This window comes from Podarcis bocagei (assembly GCF_964188305.1).
Source record: "Podarcis bocagei genome assembly, chromosome: 5".
In the NCBI taxonomy this organism is placed as follows: Eukaryota; Metazoa; Chordata; class Lepidosauria; order Squamata; family Lacertidae; genus Podarcis; species Podarcis bocagei.
The window spans coordinates 33,184,768-33,204,456 of record NC_138129.1 but is presented as its reverse complement, the minus strand read 5'-3'; the positions used below and the strand labels follow the sequence as shown (position 1 = coordinate 33,204,456).

The 19,689-nt window shown below is 38.6% G+C and overlaps 2 protein-coding genes across 5 annotated transcripts in view; one reads left to right on the top strand and one right to left on the bottom strand.

Moving 5' to 3' along the window:
* The window catches only part of CEP250 (centrosomal protein 250), a 138,401-nt gene that overhangs the window by 26,218 nt on the left and 92,494 nt on the right, over nt 1-19,689 (top strand). The gene's annotated exons all lie outside the window — the stretch shown is intronic.
* UQCC1 (ubiquinol-cytochrome c reductase complex assembly factor 1) overlaps nt 1-19,689 on the bottom strand; it is a 44,592-nt gene that overhangs the window by 2,932 nt on the left and 21,971 nt on the right. For all 4 annotated transcript variants that reach the window (XM_081194777.1, XM_081194778.1, XM_081194776.1 and 1 more), the window contains 4 exons: nt 18,214-18,271; nt 14,585-14,693; nt 1,194-1,271; nt 261-374 (listed from right to left, as the gene is read on the bottom strand). In XM_081194777.1, coding sequence (XP_081050903.1) covers nt 261-374; nt 1,194-1,271; nt 14,585-14,693; nt 18,214-18,271 — 359 coding nt within the window. The remainder of the gene's footprint in view (nt 1-260; nt 375-1,193; nt 1,272-14,584; nt 14,694-18,213; nt 18,272-19,689) is intronic.

Sequence of the window (19,689 nt, the reverse complement as noted above, 5' to 3'; positions counted from 1 at the left end):
TCGTGTTATACATGGAAAAATATGGTATTTCTACATGCTTTCCCCTGGTTAAAGATTGTGTCAATGCTGCCCATAACCATGTTTGAAAATAAGTTCCTGTAAACTGGTGTTTGAAGCAGATTTCAAAGGCTTAACAATGGTTAAGGAATTGGGTGTGTGTGTGTGTGAAGAAAGGCTATTATTCCACAGCTGCAAGTACACCAAGCATGCATATTGTTTGAAATGTAGTGAGAACATCCACATTATAAATAGTTGCCCACCTGCTTGCGTATATATTCCACCATTATTTCCAGCTGCCTTGGGTCTTCACAATGCTTGTTGAACAGATTTCTCCAGATGGCTGCTGCAAGCACATGATCATCTGATAAAATTCCCTAAAACGAAAGAAAAACAGCAAATTAGGAAAATGTAAACACTAAATAGGAAGTCGTTTCAGACCTTACAAATGGCTATTTAGCTGGACATTCCCTCTAGTCTCTAAAGTGTAGCAATGTACGAATACAGCTTCAAACTTTCCAATAATAACAGCTTAAATGTTATGCTTTTAAACTAGCTCTTTATTGTGTAGTTTAATTGTGTGTAGATATTTTATAATTCATTTTATACTTGTAAACAGATCGGAAGCCGTTTTGGCTTGTAAGTGGCATATGAGTACTACTACTATTACTGCTTTTTATGGTGTGTACATTGCCTTCCTTTATTGGTAGGAGAAGACAAAGCATCAGAGATCTTATTAGCAGAGGGAAAACAAGCAGCAAATATAGTGATGAAACCGATGAAAACTTGGGCACAATTCTGAGAAGCAGATTCAGTAGCCTCAGGGATCAGGTGCTGATACTCTATATTTCAAAAAAATAAATAAACAAGTTGTACAAAAGTCTGCATGAGGCACAAAATCTTTACCCGGATTCATGCTACCTATGAACAACACATTCCCCACTAACATGCAGCACGATATGGGCAAAAGACAGCTCCCTTATGACCACATCACACTCCCTAGCTTTAGTCAATGAGCATCATTAGCAGAAGCAGAACAAATTAGCCAAGACAAGCAAGTATGCACAAACACACTTCCATTGGAATAATCTCTATGGTTTGGAAAACACAGTATATTCAGCACAGAAATAATGTATCTTTTTTGTAGTGCTTAATATGCACCTGCCATTTATCTTGTCTACATACATTAGTATTACCTCATCATATCCAAAAATAGCTGCATAGAAATTTTCTGTCATGCTTCTCATACTCGTTTTCAGGGCAACAGAATCAATCTGAAAAATAAAACAGCAGTCAGTAGTAGTATTGGGGAAATCAGAAGTGAGCAGTTTCTTGCTTATCCAACCCACATCTAGATAGAACAGAACAAGCACCCTTGTTGGCCAGGGTTTGGTGGAAACATGTCTGGATAAATGAATTTCACAGAAGAGCCTTGGAATACATAAGGAAGGTGCACATTCAGCACCACATTCTGCATGTATTTGCAATGCATGGGCAATATACTACTAAACAAAACTAAGGCAGGAAGAGTATCTTCCAAATATGGCTCCTAATATGGCAAGTAAACTACATGAAGCCACTCGGAGAACTCAACATTGACAGGGTGGGATACCTGTGGTAGTTCAGATTTTGCTACGCTACAACTCCCACCATTGCTGTCTATTGGTCATGGTGGCTGGGCCTGACAAGAGATGGAACGCAGCAATGTTTGAAGGGCAGCAGATTACGGTTGGGCCACCTTTTACTATAAGTAAAAGGGAGACCGAGCAGAATTTGAATATCTAGCCCCCAAAGATCATGCTGGACCATCAGTTGCTGAATCTGACACACAAAAGAAAGCTATGAATAACACCATACACAAATCTCAACACTTTGATAAAAGAAACCAGTACTGCTTCATCAATGATGTCATCAAAGCCCTATTAATATGCATATAGCCCTGCAGTTACTGCCTTGTAATAATTTCCCCCTCCAACAGCTAATTAGTTCATGTCATACTATCAAACCTATGGCTTATATATAGTCCTCCATTAAACTGTTATCCTTCATAACATTATTTTTATAATACACGCATACAGTGGAACCACAAGGAAAAAGTTCTTTTATGTCAGTTACTCATATTTTTCCATTTATATAAACTATGAAAATTCATGCATATATTTTATAGGCCATCAAGATTTGGTCACTGGGCTATTACTGAATGTTTAATGAAAAAAGTGCTAAATAGAAGAAATCACAGGGTTAAATGATGACTGCAACCTCTGTAATGACTTAATTAAATTTTTATTGAGTACATAAACTATGATGTCACTTTTAACCAACCAGGCTTGTACTTTCTAGGCATGTCAGAGACCATGGCTTTTCTCAATAGAACATACTCCTAAATAAGCAGCATTTCTATACTCTAATAAGGGGGAGCAGCTCTCATGTAACACACTCAATAAATTATCCTTCCATTTTTAAAACAAACAAATTCCATGAGTTATAATATATTTGCCATGCACTTTTTATGACATAATAAAAATGTTACCTTAAGGATTACTTAACACATACTACAAATGTTACAGCAGGCAATTGCAAGGGGGCAAAGAAAATAAACAGCACCATTACAGGGACAGGTCCTGGACTTTGTATCCCTAGGGGAGCAGCTCACTATATAAAAGCAAAAAGCAGCAGCTTTAAGAAAGAGATTAATAAGGAGATAACAAAGCTAAATAAACATGGCAATAAATAAAAATATGACTCTTACATTGGAGGGGGGGCAGTATCCTGGATAACATCACACTTTTTAAGAGGGCTATCGCAGTATTTGGAGGAAACTGGTTAATACTAGAGAAACACCATCTCATTAAAATAAGTAAATAAACTTAAAGAAGGGTTCTTTAGAAACATTCTTTTCTCAATCCCGTCTTCCCAGCACTGGCAATTCTCAACACCTGGCTTTCAATAGAAATGACTTCACTGACTACAAGCTTGTCTCAAGTGTCAAGGGCACTAGAAAAGTTTAAACTGCTACTCAATGCTAATGCTGCTAATAGCCACTGGATTTCTCCTGTAAATTTAAGCTCCTTCACACTTTGTCAAAAAACAGACCTTGGACTCCAGTACCTGCTTTGGTTCAAAATAGACAAGGATTCTTAGGAGCGATGAACAACAAATACAGTGGCACCTCGGGTTACATACACTTCAGGTTACAGACTCCGCTAACCCAGAAATATAACCTCGGGTTAAGAACTTTGCTTCAGGATGAGAACAGAAATCGTACAGCGGCGGCGCGGCAGCAGCAGGAGGCCCCATTAGCTAAAATGGTGCTTCAGGTTAAGAACAGTTTCAGGTTAAGAACGGACCTCCGGAACGAATTAAGTACTTAACCCGAGGTACCACTGTACTAGGTGGATGGAATCTTCAGAATTTCACCAAAGGGTATATATTAAAAGTTATATCCAAGAATTCCATAGCAATTTTGGAGTATACCTGCATATAAGACCACTGAGATCTATTTAGTTTTGAAAGAAGCCATTCAGTCTTAAGCAAGTCACTCAGAAGTAAGTTCCACTAATTCACCTGGACTTACTCCTAGGTAAATGTGTTGCGCTCCAGGGCTTAAGAACTATTCCCAGTCTCTCAGCCTAAGGATTTCAATGGCACTCATTTAAAATTTATTTTTGTTTCTTAGCAGTATGGTATCTATCAAGGACAATATAGAGGGACACCTTAGCTGCATTCAGGCATAGCAAGATCTCAAGCTCTCATGCTTCCCCCTCCACTGTCTTCCTCAGGCATGGCTGTAAGGAGACTGGAAGCTTTTTCTTCCACTCTGTATTAACTGTGGTTTTCCTTTACAACTAAATGTGAACAAAGTGTAGTTAACTTTAACTATGGTTTATTGAAACAAGCCACCTTCAAACCTTGGGCTACGAAGCTGGTTTCTTTTAATACACCATAGTGAAGTTTAACCACAGTGTAGGGTTCTGGTGCAATGCTAAACTGCTGTTAATCAAAAATAGAAACAAAAGTTTCCTATAGTTTCCTCGTGGTTGTAGTACCATAAGAAGAGGTGGGAGGGGCAAGCCTGGGAGCCCAAGGACTGTTATGGATTGTTCCTGTAACAATAAAGAATAGTTTATTGATACATCTGAATACAGAGTTTTATCAAAGTTTTCACCTAATGTCTTCTAGTGTCATATATTTGTCTTAAACATTTTCAATCTCTAGTCACATTACAATGTTTGCCCATAACGTTGGTTATATTTGAACATTGCATTTGTAAAAGTGAAAGTTTCATATGTAGCCTTGAAATATTGTCATATACACTGCAGGATTTCCCCCTCCTCTCTCAAATGTAGAGGGATTTCTAGATCAAATAAAGCTTAGCTCCCCTTAAGCGCTCCTCCTACCCAAGGCATCATATTCATGCTTGCCACAAAACAGTTAACAGTTAAAGATTTTCTTGCCAATATTTTAAGAGTGCAGAAGGTTCCAAATTGCTGGTAAAATAAACAATGCCAGACTGTGAAAACTCCTGGCTGCCATGCTCTCTGATGTTAACAAGAGTTCCTTTATTACTATAACCTTTCTGAAGTGAATAAAAATTACTTCTCTGCCCTACTTCTGCCCTCAACTAAAAGGAAAAGAAGGAAAGTGAACCACAAAAAAGTTACACAGTAAGATGTCGAGAATCCTGGAGGATTCTTAAGTTTTAAACATTTGTTTATATGTTATGTAAACACATTGTACCCTTGTTGCAAAACTTATGTCCCACCAATGCAACAGTTTCTGCAAATCTCCAAAATGTTTGTTCAATTTTGTTGAAAAAAATTATGTGCAAAGGACCCTTTATGATAAAGTGTTCATCTGCTCTTTAGCTGTGTTCATCTTTTGGCGGTATGTGATTCTTAATTTGTAGCAAAAAGTGTTCATCTGCTCTTTAGCTGTGTTCATCTTTTGGCGGTATGTGATTCTTAATTTGTAGCAAAAATTGCCACAACAAAATAAAGATTGCCAGTGCCAAAATACCAAGTGCGTTTTATTTGCTAGGCTTTCTTAACAGGCCTCAAACTTGCACATTTGTGGTTCAATCTAGCCAAGTTTAATCACCTTAAAGCACTGCAGAGCTTGGTGACAGAGTTAAGCACATGCTTAACTTTCCCATTTAAATGAATGGGACTGGCAGTGAGAAGCACAGTGTGACAATTCATAACATCTTTGAGGGAAAGGTAAGATAAGAGTACACATGGCTAAGCTAGGAAAGCATATCATTATCGGGGGAAACAAATGAGATAACATTTATGATAAATTGGTCGTCATTCATTGATTCACTTGCAGAACTAACTGCTTACTTAAAGCTTTGCTTTAAGATGTTATAGCTAAATTACTTTATGTCCTCAGTTTATAGATGGGGGGTATAAGTGATTAGCACATAACACTGACATGTAGTCTTTTGCATGTTAACTGGATCTCATTTAATGATATGATATACTTTTAGGCAGCTGATTGATACCACCACCACAAACCCAGAGAGAAGGATCATCTTCCCCAGCTAGTTTTCTTAAGCAATAACATAATTGAGCTCAAGTGGTTCAGAATACAGCTGCAATTTGCAAGTTTGTTCTCTCTCTCCCTCTCTTAAAATACTCTGCTGTATAATTTACCATACATTATCTGTACATCATGGTATTTGCTGACAAATGTTTTATTTAACAGTTGAGATTTCTATGTCATGTTGTATTTGCTGGTATTTAATGGTGTGGATGAAATACATATAAGCAAGAGGTGGGCAAATAGTGGCTTGCAGGTAACATCTGGCCTGCAGCAGCTTGAGAATCACTCAGCTCCTCCTACTGGCTCATTCCTGGGCCGCTTTCAGTGGACAAGGGAGGACAGCAGCCTCCTTCCTGTTCCCTTGTAAAGCTGGCCTGTCCATTTCAAAAATGAAATCCAGAAGCTAACTAATGAAAAGCATCAGAACACAGGCTAAATTTCAGATCTCAACCTAAAATTCAAAAACCATTTTCAAAATCTGAAGAGCAGAATTAGAGATTTTGGCAAATGCTGTATATTTGTAATACTTGTTCTAGGTCTCTACAGGGTTATAACATTGCAGCAGGTCCCAACCCATCAGCTGAAAATCTATTATCTAGAACACATCCTGCTGAAAAAGAGTGGTGAGATCTTGGAGTTTGGTTAGCTATACAAATGAAGGGGCAGCTATGTTAGGAATTTAAATGTACCAACAGAAGTAGTGGGATGGGTGCTGGGAGGTAATTTAATGATATGTAACAGAAAGTGGGAAACAGTGCAGTCAGGAAAGGGAGGATTAAAGGCATGCAGACACAGACACACACACACACACACACACACACACACACACAGACACACACACAGACACACACACACACACACACACGAGAAACAATACATTTGAATGTCAAAAGAAGTTGAGAGCACAACTGGAGAATTACTGGAGAAATGCGAGACTTAAGAAAGAATGGGTTTAGAAACTTTAGAAAGGAAAAAGAAGTAGGAACAAGGGAGGGTGTGGAAAGGCAGAGATATGAAGAGCATCATATGGACAGCAGATTGATGGAGGCACAAGAAGAGTACTATCAACATTGAATGACAATATGGTTGAGTTCTAGGAGCAAGATCTTCTCTGGGATAGCTCAGTCAATACAGTATGAGACTCTTAATCTCATGAGTTGAGGGTTCAAGCCCTGCGTTGGGCAAGAAGATTCCCTCATTGCAGGGGGCTGGCCCCTTCCAACTCTTAAATTCTATGATTCTACAACAGTTCACAAGAGGGAGGGTCATGGCACTTTAAAAAAAAAGAATATGAGGGCTCAATCATTATACCCTGATGCTAAATCAGGAGAACCCAGGATGATCAGAAGCAGTATGTGGAACATCACCTCATAGCACCTTCTCATGTGGCTATACCTCTGTCATAGTTTCCCATAATTTTCAATGATGTAAATTCTATTTGACCTTTCATAGACAAATTACCAATGAAAAGCCCTTTCACAGTAACCAATGAGCTACCCACTACTGTTTATACCAGCCCATCTTCCCACCACTAGGAACTGACCTTTTGAAGCATGGAATCTGTTTCATACAAATATGTGGCTTTGGGTGGAGGTAATTCCAAGAAATCTATATAAGCCACCCTCGCTATACTGACTTACTGACTGAGATGTATTGACACTCCTAATGAACATTATAGCCTCTGACCACAAGTAAGAGAAGAGTAGCACAAAAGACAGAACTGTAAGAAGTGGATGTTTGGAATACAGTCTATGAGCCTACAACTCTCACAGTCCCCCTCCCCCTTTGCTTGGTCTACTATCTCCTGTATGTGCTCATTAGCTGCAATTTTGGAGTTGGAATTGCCATTCTCATAGTAAATATACCCAATAGAAATCTGCAGTGAAGTGAGGGCAGATCTGTGGGCTTTGACTGGCATTTTTGGTATAAAAAATAAAAAACCAAGGCTGTTCGGGCTGAATAGAAGAGACTGATGGAAGCATTTTGCATCCAGGGGACCTTTACCTTTTACATGCAAAATCTAACACTGGATTAGTTTTCTGTGCCAGACATGCACCTTCATTGGGATGCAGACCAGGAGGGACTAAGAATAATAGACATGAGCTCTCCTCAAGCTGTATGTCGAGAGAAGTGGCACTGTGGCTGTTTGTCCCACAACCTCCACGTATTGGGTACAATGTGAGAACAGGTATGTGTGAACATGGTTTCACATCACTCATACAGGCCCTACATCTGTAAAATTGTGTATGCAGGACCTGTTCTCATCTCTCACCCAATGTATGAAGGTTGTGGGAAAGAACAGTAAATGTGCAGAGCTCAGAGCCAGCTAGGGTGATCCTGATTACCCTCCAGGGTTTTAGCAAATGCATGAAGAATAAGGTATGATCTTGGGGCTAATTCAAAGAAGGAAACCAACGAATGAGAAATAGTTTCCATACTTTGTCAAGTTGAGAGAACAACTCAAATACTGTATCTTCAATAGTGAAGATTTGTTTATTGAATTCATACCTCACCTCCCCTCCTGAAAACTCAGGGTGGCAAACATACCCACATTTCAAACAAGAATTCTAAAACAGTTAAAGTATTCTAAAAACAGCTACAGTTAAAAATATTATTCCATCCAGTGATCTCAGGGTTGTTGCAAACAGTATTCTTTAGTATTCACCAAATGCCTGGGTAAACAAGAAAGTTTTCAAATTCCTTCTAAAAATTAATGATGGAGAGAGAGAGAGAGAGACACACCTCAAAGTTCTACCCCAAAATGGACTTGATTCGTGTTCAGTTCACCTGCAATTATGGGAACTGCTTTCAGATGTAGTTCTGAGATTTTAAAATGAATTTTGTGAACTTGGTTAAACCGAACTAGTTCATTCCAAGCACCGCAAATGGCCAAATTCACACAAGCAGTCACCCTGCCACTGTTTTAAATGAAACTACGTAGAAGTTTTTTATGCGCTCTATTGTTCATATGCAGTGACTCACTGCATGGGTCCAAATGTTTCCCTTGTTAAACTTAAAAGGTAAAGGGACCCCTGACCATTAGGTCCAGTCGTGACCGACTCTGGGGTTGCGGCGCTCAAGTCGCTTTATTGGCCGAGGGAGCCGGTGTACAGCTTCCGGGTCATGTGGCCAGCATAACTAAGCCGCTTCTGGTGAACCAGAGCTGCACACGGAAACACCGTTTACCTTCCCGCCGGAGTGGTACCTATTTATCTACTTGCACTTGACATGCTTTCGAACTGCTAGGTGGGCAGGAGCAGGGACCGAGCAACGGGAGCTCACCCCGCTGCGAGGATTCGAACCGCCAACCTTCTGATCGGCAAGTCCTAGGCTCTGTGGTTTAACCCACAGTGCCACCCACGTCCCTTTGTTAAACTTACCCTCCTTTTATTTGGGGGGCTGAGAACTCTCCAGATATGTATTGCTAACTTACCACATGGAAGGGCTTCCATAAATTTAGCTGGAGTTTAAAGTCACTGTTATCCCATTGTTTCTGTGCATTAGTCTGGCCTTTCACTGGGATCGAACATGAAGGAACACAATGGCCATGTTTTCCTGTCACCATATGTCAAGATTGCTGGCTTATCATAGTTTACCAGAAACGACCAGTGTGTTCCTGCATGCTGCCCAACTGTTCCTATTTCACTCCTATGCAGCATGAGCAGCAGAAACTAGAAGCCTCAATTAAACATGGCTTCCTATGCTGTCCAAACCCTGGACCCTAGTCTGTTGCGCTTTAAGAAGTCAGCAATTTCAAGTTTTTTTAAAAAATGGCATGGTAGAGAGCAACAAACTAGGATCCTGGGTTGGATGTAATGGGAAGCCAAGCTTAATTGCGGCTTCCTGGTGTTTTGCTCCTCCTTTAGCATGAGCAAGTGAGAGCAACTGGAAAGCATGCACTAGCACACTGCCTGTTTCTGATAAGCCACAATACCGGCTTACTGTGACATGTAAATTAGGCAGTTTTTACTCTCCTGCTCATATAGAGAAAAGCAACAGTACTATCAATTAAGTGGTTCAGGGTTACATGAACAATTTGTTTGGTCCTGTGATAATTATCCATTCAGACTAATTTTACTGATTCCTTTCCTTGCTATCATTGGATCTGTTTGTAACAGGAGAGATCCTTCTGAATTGGAAGTGTGGCATCTATGAAATAGATTAAGACTGTGATTTGTATACTAACCTCTAGTGCCATTATAGTCTAGTGTTACTATAAATTAATCCACAGTGTACTGGTGGGGGGGGGGGGAGAGAAGAAAGGAAGAAAGGAAGAAAGAAAGAAGCATGAGTTTTATTTCAATTAATTGCAGAACATCAGGCAAGACTCTCATTTTAGCCGCTCTCGTGTAATATGAAGTAATCCCAGTAAACTTCATCTGAACCACTCCAGAGTAACTGAATATAGAATAGGGGCTACTGTGTATAAATAGCTCTACCTAAAAACATAACAAAGACTTCATTGTACTCCACAGTGCGGGACCAATAAATGAATTCAAGAGACACTTAGATGTGTTTCTGGAAAAGGAGGGGCCTGAGTGGTCTGGTGGGAAAGCAGGAAGGTGGGATTAAGTTAAATTAAAATGCGGTTGGCATGTTGGGCTGGACGGCCTCTTCCTGCTCCTATCATCTTGTACAGCTTTTAAAACAGGCTCAGCTACAAATCAGGATTTTACACTGAACAAACAAGTCTTGTACGTTGTGGGATAAGAGCAGCACTCCAACTTGAAGGCAAGGTTTTTGTTAGAAAGATGTTTGCCATTAGGAATGCTTATTTCAGATGTGATTTTAAGTCATGTTTTCCACAGTTTTTAAGTTTCTGTATAGAAAGTGAGAGCTTTGAAATTTTAAGCAGAAGATAACATTTCTAAGGACTGGGGCAGAAATAAAAAATAACTAGGGCTTAGGGATCAGGAAGAGGTTGTGGGATTCTGTGCTTCCTACTTCTCTCTAGTTTGGTATTGCATGCTATAGCCATCAATCTACAGATGCACCAAGATTCTCCGTATGTGTTCAGAAGCATTGTGGGGATCAGCTTAATGGGGGTCAGTGAATTCAAGAGACTCACTTGATATATTTGGGGGGGGGGATCAAGCAGTGTAGGGGGGGTGCAGAGCATGCACAACTGCATAGCAGACTTCCAAAATCCTAGTTTAAAATTTACATCAGCGAGTAGCCTATAGGTGCATTCAAATGAACACCTCTCCATTTATTAAGCTGAGATATACAAAACCTTTTGGCCATGCAAGAACTCCTTCACAGCAAACAGAGACTGAACCAAGAAGACTCTAATTAAACATGGTTTCCCATTTTGTCTGAACTGGGAAACTGTATTTACAATCTTTTGGAACAAGACGGATTATTCAGTTACAATGTGAACATATCAGCTTAAAAAGCAAAGATGTGACAATCCAAACCAGGCCTATAACTCACTGAGCGACATATACAAACATCTACCATTTATTTTAATCCTACCCATCCCCAGTTCAGATGTTTTGAAAATGAAAAGATGATTCAGGGTTTTTCTTTTTCTAGAAGCATCTCAGCAGATTTATTTATTTGTTTAGGTAGAACATTAATTTGTGTTTTCAGGTTCTGTCCCTGGCTCTCACCTACGAAAACTACTGAGCAGCTGACAGATTAGACAGTTCATGCCTATAAAATGCAAGACAGACACAAGAGCAGAGCAGGATCAAAAGGAAATCTTTTATCGAGCCTAATGTTACTAGTAATACTTTGAATCACTGCATCAAGCCAATTTTCATGCTTGTTTTTAAGTTTGGTAGAAAAGTCACAAGTGGAAAAATTAAGTAAAGAACACTGGTTAGCCACAAAACTGGACACACCTGGCTGCATAACCACCAAAAGAAACTGACTTCATTAGTTCTAGGGGCAGGAGAGTAAAATTTATATATGAAATCTGCCTGCACCAGTAGAATTGCTGAGGCCAAAGGCTTTCTTTCTGTTTTTACAGCTGTGTCAAGTTTTGGGTCTCAACTCTTGCCAACAATCAAGAGTGCTGAAGGAGCCCAGGTTAAAGGGTCCCAAAACTTTGCAGCTGAGATTCAGATTGCAACAATTTTAACAACTAGTCTATGAATTAATACACCATTTAAAACAGGGGTAAGCATAAATTTGAAGTGAAAATGCAATGGATTGCATTGGTTCAAACCATGATATCCTTACATCTGTAATACCAGATGGCATGTTCTAAAACTAAACAAAGCCACCAGATCTGAAATATATAATTTTAACATCCATTTTCTCTACGCATTGCCAGCTATGAAAGCAATGTTTCACTTGCCTTGCCAAAATATTATCTAAGTTTTATTTTCTTCAGCATAGTTATCTTTCAAAAGTATTTCAATTAACTACAGACCTTTTTATAATTTCTTCATAAAGCTTTCCCCTAAATGGTGTTTCTTTGTAAAAGTATAGCTGACCTTCCTTGTGCCTGTTACTTACACTGCTATATCTATATGCTATGTTAGTATGAAATTACCGATTTATGCTTTTGTATAGAACTCAAAACGGATAGATCTCAAATCAAAATTCTGAAAGTCGAAAGTCCTTCTAACTTTGAGTAAGCAAGTTTAATAGGTTGAAATCCCCCTTTTGGCCTAGAAAGGTATCATCAACGTTTTGGAATGAGCACTCGTTGCTTTGAGCTAGTTTACTTTCTCTGCCATTAATTCTTAACATAAAAGTGAGTGCTTCTGTTTTAAGAAACATCATTGTTTGGGTCAGCAGAACAAGAAAACTATGGAATCAGACTTCCTTACAAGCTAACGATAACAAAAATTCTCAGGTAATATTAATATAATTAATAATAATTGCACTTTCCTGTATGTGAAAATTCAGAAAAATATGTATAAAGCAAACAGTGACTTTATTGTGTTTTATTCGTGTTTTATTCTGGCCTTCATATACAGCTTAAGAAGCCAGTGCCAGATATCTATCTACAAAAAGGACGAGGACTTAGGGCTTTACAAATGTTATTTAATCTACACTCTGTCTTTCAATACCACTCCATTTTCTTCTTTATTACTAACCCATAACTGAAATAAAGCTTGCAGTAGTTTCAACCACACAAAGTCTCATTATAGTTAAATGATCCTCTAAATTAATAAAGCAAGTATAATAGTTTGCAAAATCCCCATTAGCAGGGCTGGGGAACCAGAGAGTCTTCAAATGCTGTTGGGAGTCCAACTCCCAGCCAGAATGGTCAATGAGCAGGAAGGAAGGAAGCTGGAATCCTACAACATCTGGAAGACTTCAGCTTCCTCATCAATGATCCTTAGGTTTGCAATATTTTTTTCTTGTACAAGTATTTTTATTTCTCAGGTAGGAAATAGCAATGTTTTGACCTTTAATCTTGGCTACATTTAGAGATGCAACACTTCCAGAGATTTTGAAGCCATGGAGAATTGCTCTAGAATCTCAAAACTAAATCAAACATCATCAGAAGGAAGCAAGGAGCAATTCAAAGAAAGCTAGGCCATGTATAGTCTTTTCAACAAGATGGCAGCGCTCTCTAGATTCAGAAATGCATAAGGAATTTGTGTGCTATATATGCCTACAGTTTACTCAGGAATAAGGCACTCTACTGTAGACTATCTGATATAAAAATAACAATATTATACATCCTTTTCTTAAAAACCATATCACTCATTCAAAGAGAAAAAAATATTGCATGAGAAATTTTCTCCTTATAGTGTTCCCCAAAATTTTCAGTGTTCCCACTGGAAAGTTATTTTAAAGTTCTTGAAAAAATATTTCCGTGTTTTCCCCTAGGCCTTCACATCATTAACTATGAGTTGGTAGAAATAAAAAAAATCCTTCCAGTAGCACCTTAAAGACCAACTAAGTTAGTTCTTGGTATGAGCTTTCGTGTGCATGCACACTTCTTCAGATAGGACTACCAACTATGAGTTGGTAGAATTACTACGGAGAAAGTAAAACTGAATACCTTATAAAAAATATCCCATGGCAATGCCAGGAGAGTTTTTTCTTTTTCTTCTTTTTGCCTTCTCCTTTATTACATGACAGGCTTTGCCTTTTAAATCACATTGGTGAAACTGACCAAATCAAGCATATTTTCAGAAAGCATAATTTGATTGGATTTGACTTTCTGAAATAAATACTGCTTGATTAGCTAATTGTTAGCTTGTTGCTCTGGGCAGCTGAAGGTATATCCTTGACCTTCCAATGCTCTGACTGCTGCTTACTATAATTAGTTCTCAGCATTAGGCAACACACTTTTTTATAGACTGGAAGGATGATTTGAAAACCTCCACTGTGAGTACATCATAGGAGCAGCAAGCTGACTTTTTCCTCAGGTACAGAATGATGGGAGTGTCTAAGAGAGTGGCTAACACCTCTCTACAGCAACCCATGAAGTCATAGCAACTGCTGTCCATTCTGTATAAGTAGTCAGAATGCATTTTTCCCCCATCAAGGATGAACACTTGCAAAGAATCAATCCACAGTGCAATAACTGGACACCATCATTAGATTATTGCTGGCAACAAGAAATCACTGGCCAGTTGGTCAAACCTAGCATTTATACCTCATTTTGCCAAGGTCTGCCTACCTACTCTCCAATGGTTAAGGAGTTGCCTGCTAATCTCACACAGCTATGCTAAGGATTTCAGCCGAACCTAACAACCTACAGGGCTGTGGTGAAAATAAAATGGAGAGGGGATGCCACCTTGAGCTCCTTGAAGGCAAGGCAGGTGGGATATAAATGCAATAAACAAAAACAGATGAATGAATACATATTAGCTGTTGCAGTTACCTCAGTGCGAGATACTTAAATTTAGCTTAAGATGAAGTTTATGGCTAGCTGTACTTGCATGTGAGAAAAGATCATTGGAAACATCATCTGTTCACTGTTCTGCTCAGTCATTCTTCCAAATATATTAAATAGTAAAATGTTAGATGGACCACATGGCTAAGGCAATCTGAATTCTGAAGCACTGGCTTCCTGACACCGACACAACATGACAGTCATGTGATAAAGGAATCTGTGCCAAAGACTACTTACTCCCATGACCTTCCCACGTTGCTCAACATCTTCCCACATAGAATGAACTATATAGCGACACATGTATTTTCCTGTTCTTCCTTCCTGCTTCATTCGTACTAAACACATCCTAGAGGATAGCAAAGGAAATACATTAGATTCTGGAAATCTTGACTTTAAGAGTATGAGAAGTACAAAGGGGAGACAAAGGAGGAGATTCAACTGGTGCATGATCCAGGAATATAGAGCAGCAGTGTGTCTGATAACAACATAAGCACCACTATAAGCTCCGTGGGACCATGGACATACCCGTTTTTACTATAAAACTTTTGTCAAATGTTCCCTGTAGTATTATTAATAATAATAACAACAACAACAACAAAAAGAGGATCCAAAAGTGGCAGAGACCAAGCACGGTAAGCTCTCACTGATGGAACAAGAACCAAATGTTTTTTTCAAGTAACACTTAGCCCAACGCTTTAAAAGATGCTGTATATTTGGATGTTTAGTGCTGTCACAGAGCAGTGTTGCAGCACCCTGAATGAGGTCATGGAATCTGGAGTTTATTTTTAAAAAAACAGTACCTCGTTTACAACAACTGCCACTTGAGGTTAAATGACACACGTTCTTAGATTTTCTAACTACATCAACACAGCTGCAAAACTTTTTATTGTTTTACCATAAGGTCATGTTTTGTAATATATTCAATTATTCAACAACCAAACCATATTTTGAGTATAGGGAAGTTTTGCTTTAGAGATGTATTAATACAGTATCTGGGATTTTTAAAAAGACTATCCATGTTATTTTAAAAAAGATAATTACCTTAGAAATATGAACAGGGCAAGTTTATTCTATGCTATGGGCATATATCTGGGGAACATATAACAGGGCCACAAGAGAGGATATTGATTGATTGATTGATTGAACTTGTATACCCCCTATACCCGGAGGTCTCAGGCTGGTTCACAGACCTACAGGCAGGTATCAACAGGAAAAAGCAACCTTTCAGGTTCCTCTCCTTACCTGCTGCAATCCTAATAATTATCATGCTTCAGCTGATGCCATTTGCATTTTTTTAAAACCTGCTAATTAAATGCAAAGATCCATTTAATGCCTAGCTTGGTCCTCAGATATCTTCGGTTTCCAACACCTCAGCCTGGAGCAAGTTGGTGTGCAAGTTGTAGGATGTGTGTCCAAAATGCACGGCTTGTACTTGCCCACTGAAGACGGCTTCTGAGTACTATCCATCTCCTGCGATAGCCATCCTCAGTTTTGTTTGGGGTTTTTTATTTTAGTCACCATTAAGCAGCTAGAGCTCTCTAATAAAACATCACAGTTTCCTGCTCCCCTGTTCAGCATTTTAGAAAGAGGTAAACAAAGGAGGCTTGAACAACAGTGCAGGCAACTCGCTCCGGGGCTTTTTGTGTTGCACTCAAAATGAAATATCTGTAACTTTTATTTGGGGTGTGTGTGTTCTGACAAATTTCAGAAGGATACAAGCTGTGGTTTTCCAGCAAGGGTAGCAGTTGCAGTTGGGCGGAGGGGAGAGATAAAAAAGGAATCACTTAAAGTTAGTATGAGTTTTGTTGTTTTTTTAGTCTATTGTGATTTTTACTTTCTCTATGTTTTAAATTATGGCTGTAAATCATTAGTGATAATTTCATTGTTTTATCAGTTTTGTAAACTGCTTTGATTTTCCTCCCTACAGGTGGTATATAAATTGTATGAAACAAACAAATAAATAGGTACTGGGAGTGGGGTGGGGAAACAATCTTTTATTTTCGCAGCACTCACACTTCTGAACTCCCTGCCTATTGACACCAGGCAGGTACTGTTGCTGTATTCTTTTCAGCGCCTTATTAACACATTTTTGTTCAGGCAAGTCTTTCCAGACATGCATGTGATGAATGCATATGATTTAAGCTGTTTCATCTTAACTGTTGATTTTAATTATACAGTGGAACCTCGGTTTTCGAACATAATCTGTTCTGGAAGACCGGTCGACTTCCGAAACATTCAAAAACTGAGGATCAATGGGCGATCTGCAAATTCCATTGAAAAAATGGAGAAATGTGCCTTGTAAGCTGTTCAACTTCCAAGGCATGTTTGAAAACGGAAGCAATTAATTCTTGGTTTTTGTCATTTGGCCTTCGGCTTCCGAGATGCTCGAAAACTGAGGTTCCACTGTATTTGAATTCTTTAAATACTTTGTCTTTTATTAAAATGTTAATGCTTGTTTCTTGTAAACCGCTTAGAGAGTCTATTTCCAATCAAGTGAAATATAAGTTTGTTAAATAAATAAAAATAATTAAATAAACAAGATAGATATATGCTTCAGCGCTTTTGCTCATATACGGCAAAGGTTATTTTTCTTCAACATTCCTCCTCAAGAACACAGATTGGAGAGTCAAAGTAAAACAATTCCATTTGATTACAAGCTTGACCTGTCAATCACAAGAGAGCATTCTGCTTAGCTTTCCATCCTGGTGTCTACTCTCCCTTATCTCACAGCCTACCTAGTATTTCCCTTTCAAGGTAAGCTTAAATACATTAGTTTTGCTGTTAGCAGAAAAATTTCTGCAACATTTTTAGACATCTTAATCACTGAGGCACCACAGGACTTTACTTCAGGTACCTGGTCAGATCCCCAGTTCACCTTGGGACATAGCCAAAATCTCCCCAAAGCACCCTATATTAGCTCAGGATTCACGTGTCTGCATGACACCTTTATTTCCCCAACCCAGTGATTAATGCGCTCTAATAAGGGGCTTTCTTAAATGCACTCATGAGATGCATACACACTTTAATCTTTCAGGTGTCTCATTTTCTGAATGCCTGTTGTAAGCTAACACCACACACCACTGGAATAAAGTTCATAATATCATTTGGAACCCTGAAGAAATTGAGAAAGCTTGGAAAAGGAGAGATGAAAAAAAGTACACATGCTATCTGGGTCATGTGGTTACACTTTGTTCGGTGACAACTTTTGAGCGTCTATATTGGTAGACTCAAATCTAGTGCTATTAACTTTCAGAGAGGCAAGCAATTGGAAAAATAATTTCCTTCCTTCTGCATCATTGCTATATCACTTTGACCTTTTCAAACACGTAACTTTAGATGAAAACTATATTTTGCCTAATTATTTTTCTTGGCCAGTTATTTAACAAATGAAGGAAAAACTCACTTTCTGAGGTGTTAAATATTCTACATGCAACCAACCTGGCATTCACTTAATCTGTAGGTACATTTTAGAGGTGCAAATGTAAATGTCAATGGTATAATTTGTTAAAGGCTTCTGACAACCAGAAAGTAAAATCACCACAGGTTCTCACAATTCAAACCACTTTTACGTAAATGTGAGATTTTCCTATAACAGCTAAATAAGAGACCTTTCCATACAAGGTGAATGAAACCTTTATATATTTATTTATTTTAAAGTTATTCCTAGCCATATCCTTCCCCCACTAGACTTTAGAAATAACTACAAATATTAGGCTTCTTTGACCTTTGTTTTTTAAAAAACTGCCCACAAGTCCAATATTTTTGTCACTAGCAGTGACAGACTTCTGTAGTTGGTATAGATGTTGCAGAATTCAGAAAATACAGCTTTTGAGGGGCAGAAAATATAGCTTTAAAGTTTTGCTTACCAGACATGAAGCTGTGCTACTAAAAACCATGAGTTCAACGTGTCAGGCATCTGAAATTCTTAAAAATATATATATATAATTATTTTTAAAATCCATTACTTTAATCTTTTTTTAAAAAAGTATATGAATTTACACAAATGTATTTTTTAATGTTTGACGCTTTATTATGTTTTTATATGTATTGGAAGCCACCCAGAGTGGCAGGGGAAACCCAGCCAGATGGGCAGGGTATAAATAATAACAACAACATAAAATACAATAATAAATATTGTAACAAAATCAAATGTTTTCCTATGCATAGTTTAAAAATTAATGATAATTTGCTATGCAGTTAGTACCACAAGGAAGATAATCGCCCACCAACAAAACCTCCATCTTATCTGGATTGAGCTTCAGCTTATTGCTCCTTATCGGGTTTTAGACTGACCTATCACACTGTTTCACTGTTGGTGGGCAATTCATAGAACAGGGAGATGTCCAAACTGTTCTGGATGGGGCTGGATACAGTGGGGGTTCATGGGCCACCCACGGCATGCAGCACCTTCACATGGTTAAGCCTGATACACCAGCTGCAGCCATGGGCATAGTCACAGGGGTGCAGCTGCCCCCCATTAAGTAAATAAACAGAAATGCTGAACTAGCTGCCTGATTGTATTGCAGGTATTTTGCTTTTGCCCCACCCCCCAGCATAAAGCCTGCCTCCCCCTTAAAATAAATCCTGGCTATGCCCATGGCTACAGCCTGTCTTTAAAACAAACAAACAAACAAACAAACAAACAAACAAACAAACAAACAAATGGGCAGCAGCTATCCACACCCTGGTAACTTCTCATCTATATTATTGCAATGTGCTGTAGTGCTTTTTAAGACTTTTTGGAAACTTTTGTTACTGGACAATTGAATAACTAGGCTACTAACTAGGATCACTTCTTAAATAACTGTAGTGGCTGCAGTATATTTCCAGGAACAGTTCAAGGGCATTTAATGACTTAGGACTCAAGATAGTTGACCACACAAGCCTGCCCAAATTTTACATTATATGAAAGCCCTTCTCTAAGTTCCTGTCACCTGAAATTAGGTGATTACCAGGCAGAGGCAGTTTTATCACCCATTATGTAGAATGCCCTCTTGAAGGACTTTTGCCTGGTACCAAGTCACATGTCTTTTCCAGCATATTTGCCCAGGCTTTTCAGCATGTTACCAAAGCTGCTTTAAACCAATGGTTCTGCTAGACTTAATACTCTCCTGTGCTTCTATTGCTTCATGTGCATTTTAAGTTTAATTTTATTTGCTATTTTATTGTCGGAGTCAACTTTGGTTTTTCTTAAACTGGAGAATCATAGAATCACAGAATTGTGGAGCTGAGAGGGACCTCAAGGGTCATCTAGTCCAAACCCCTGCAATGCAGGAGTCATAGCTAAATGCAGGAATCACAGCTAAGCATATAAACATTTTAAATAAACAACAAATGCTGTA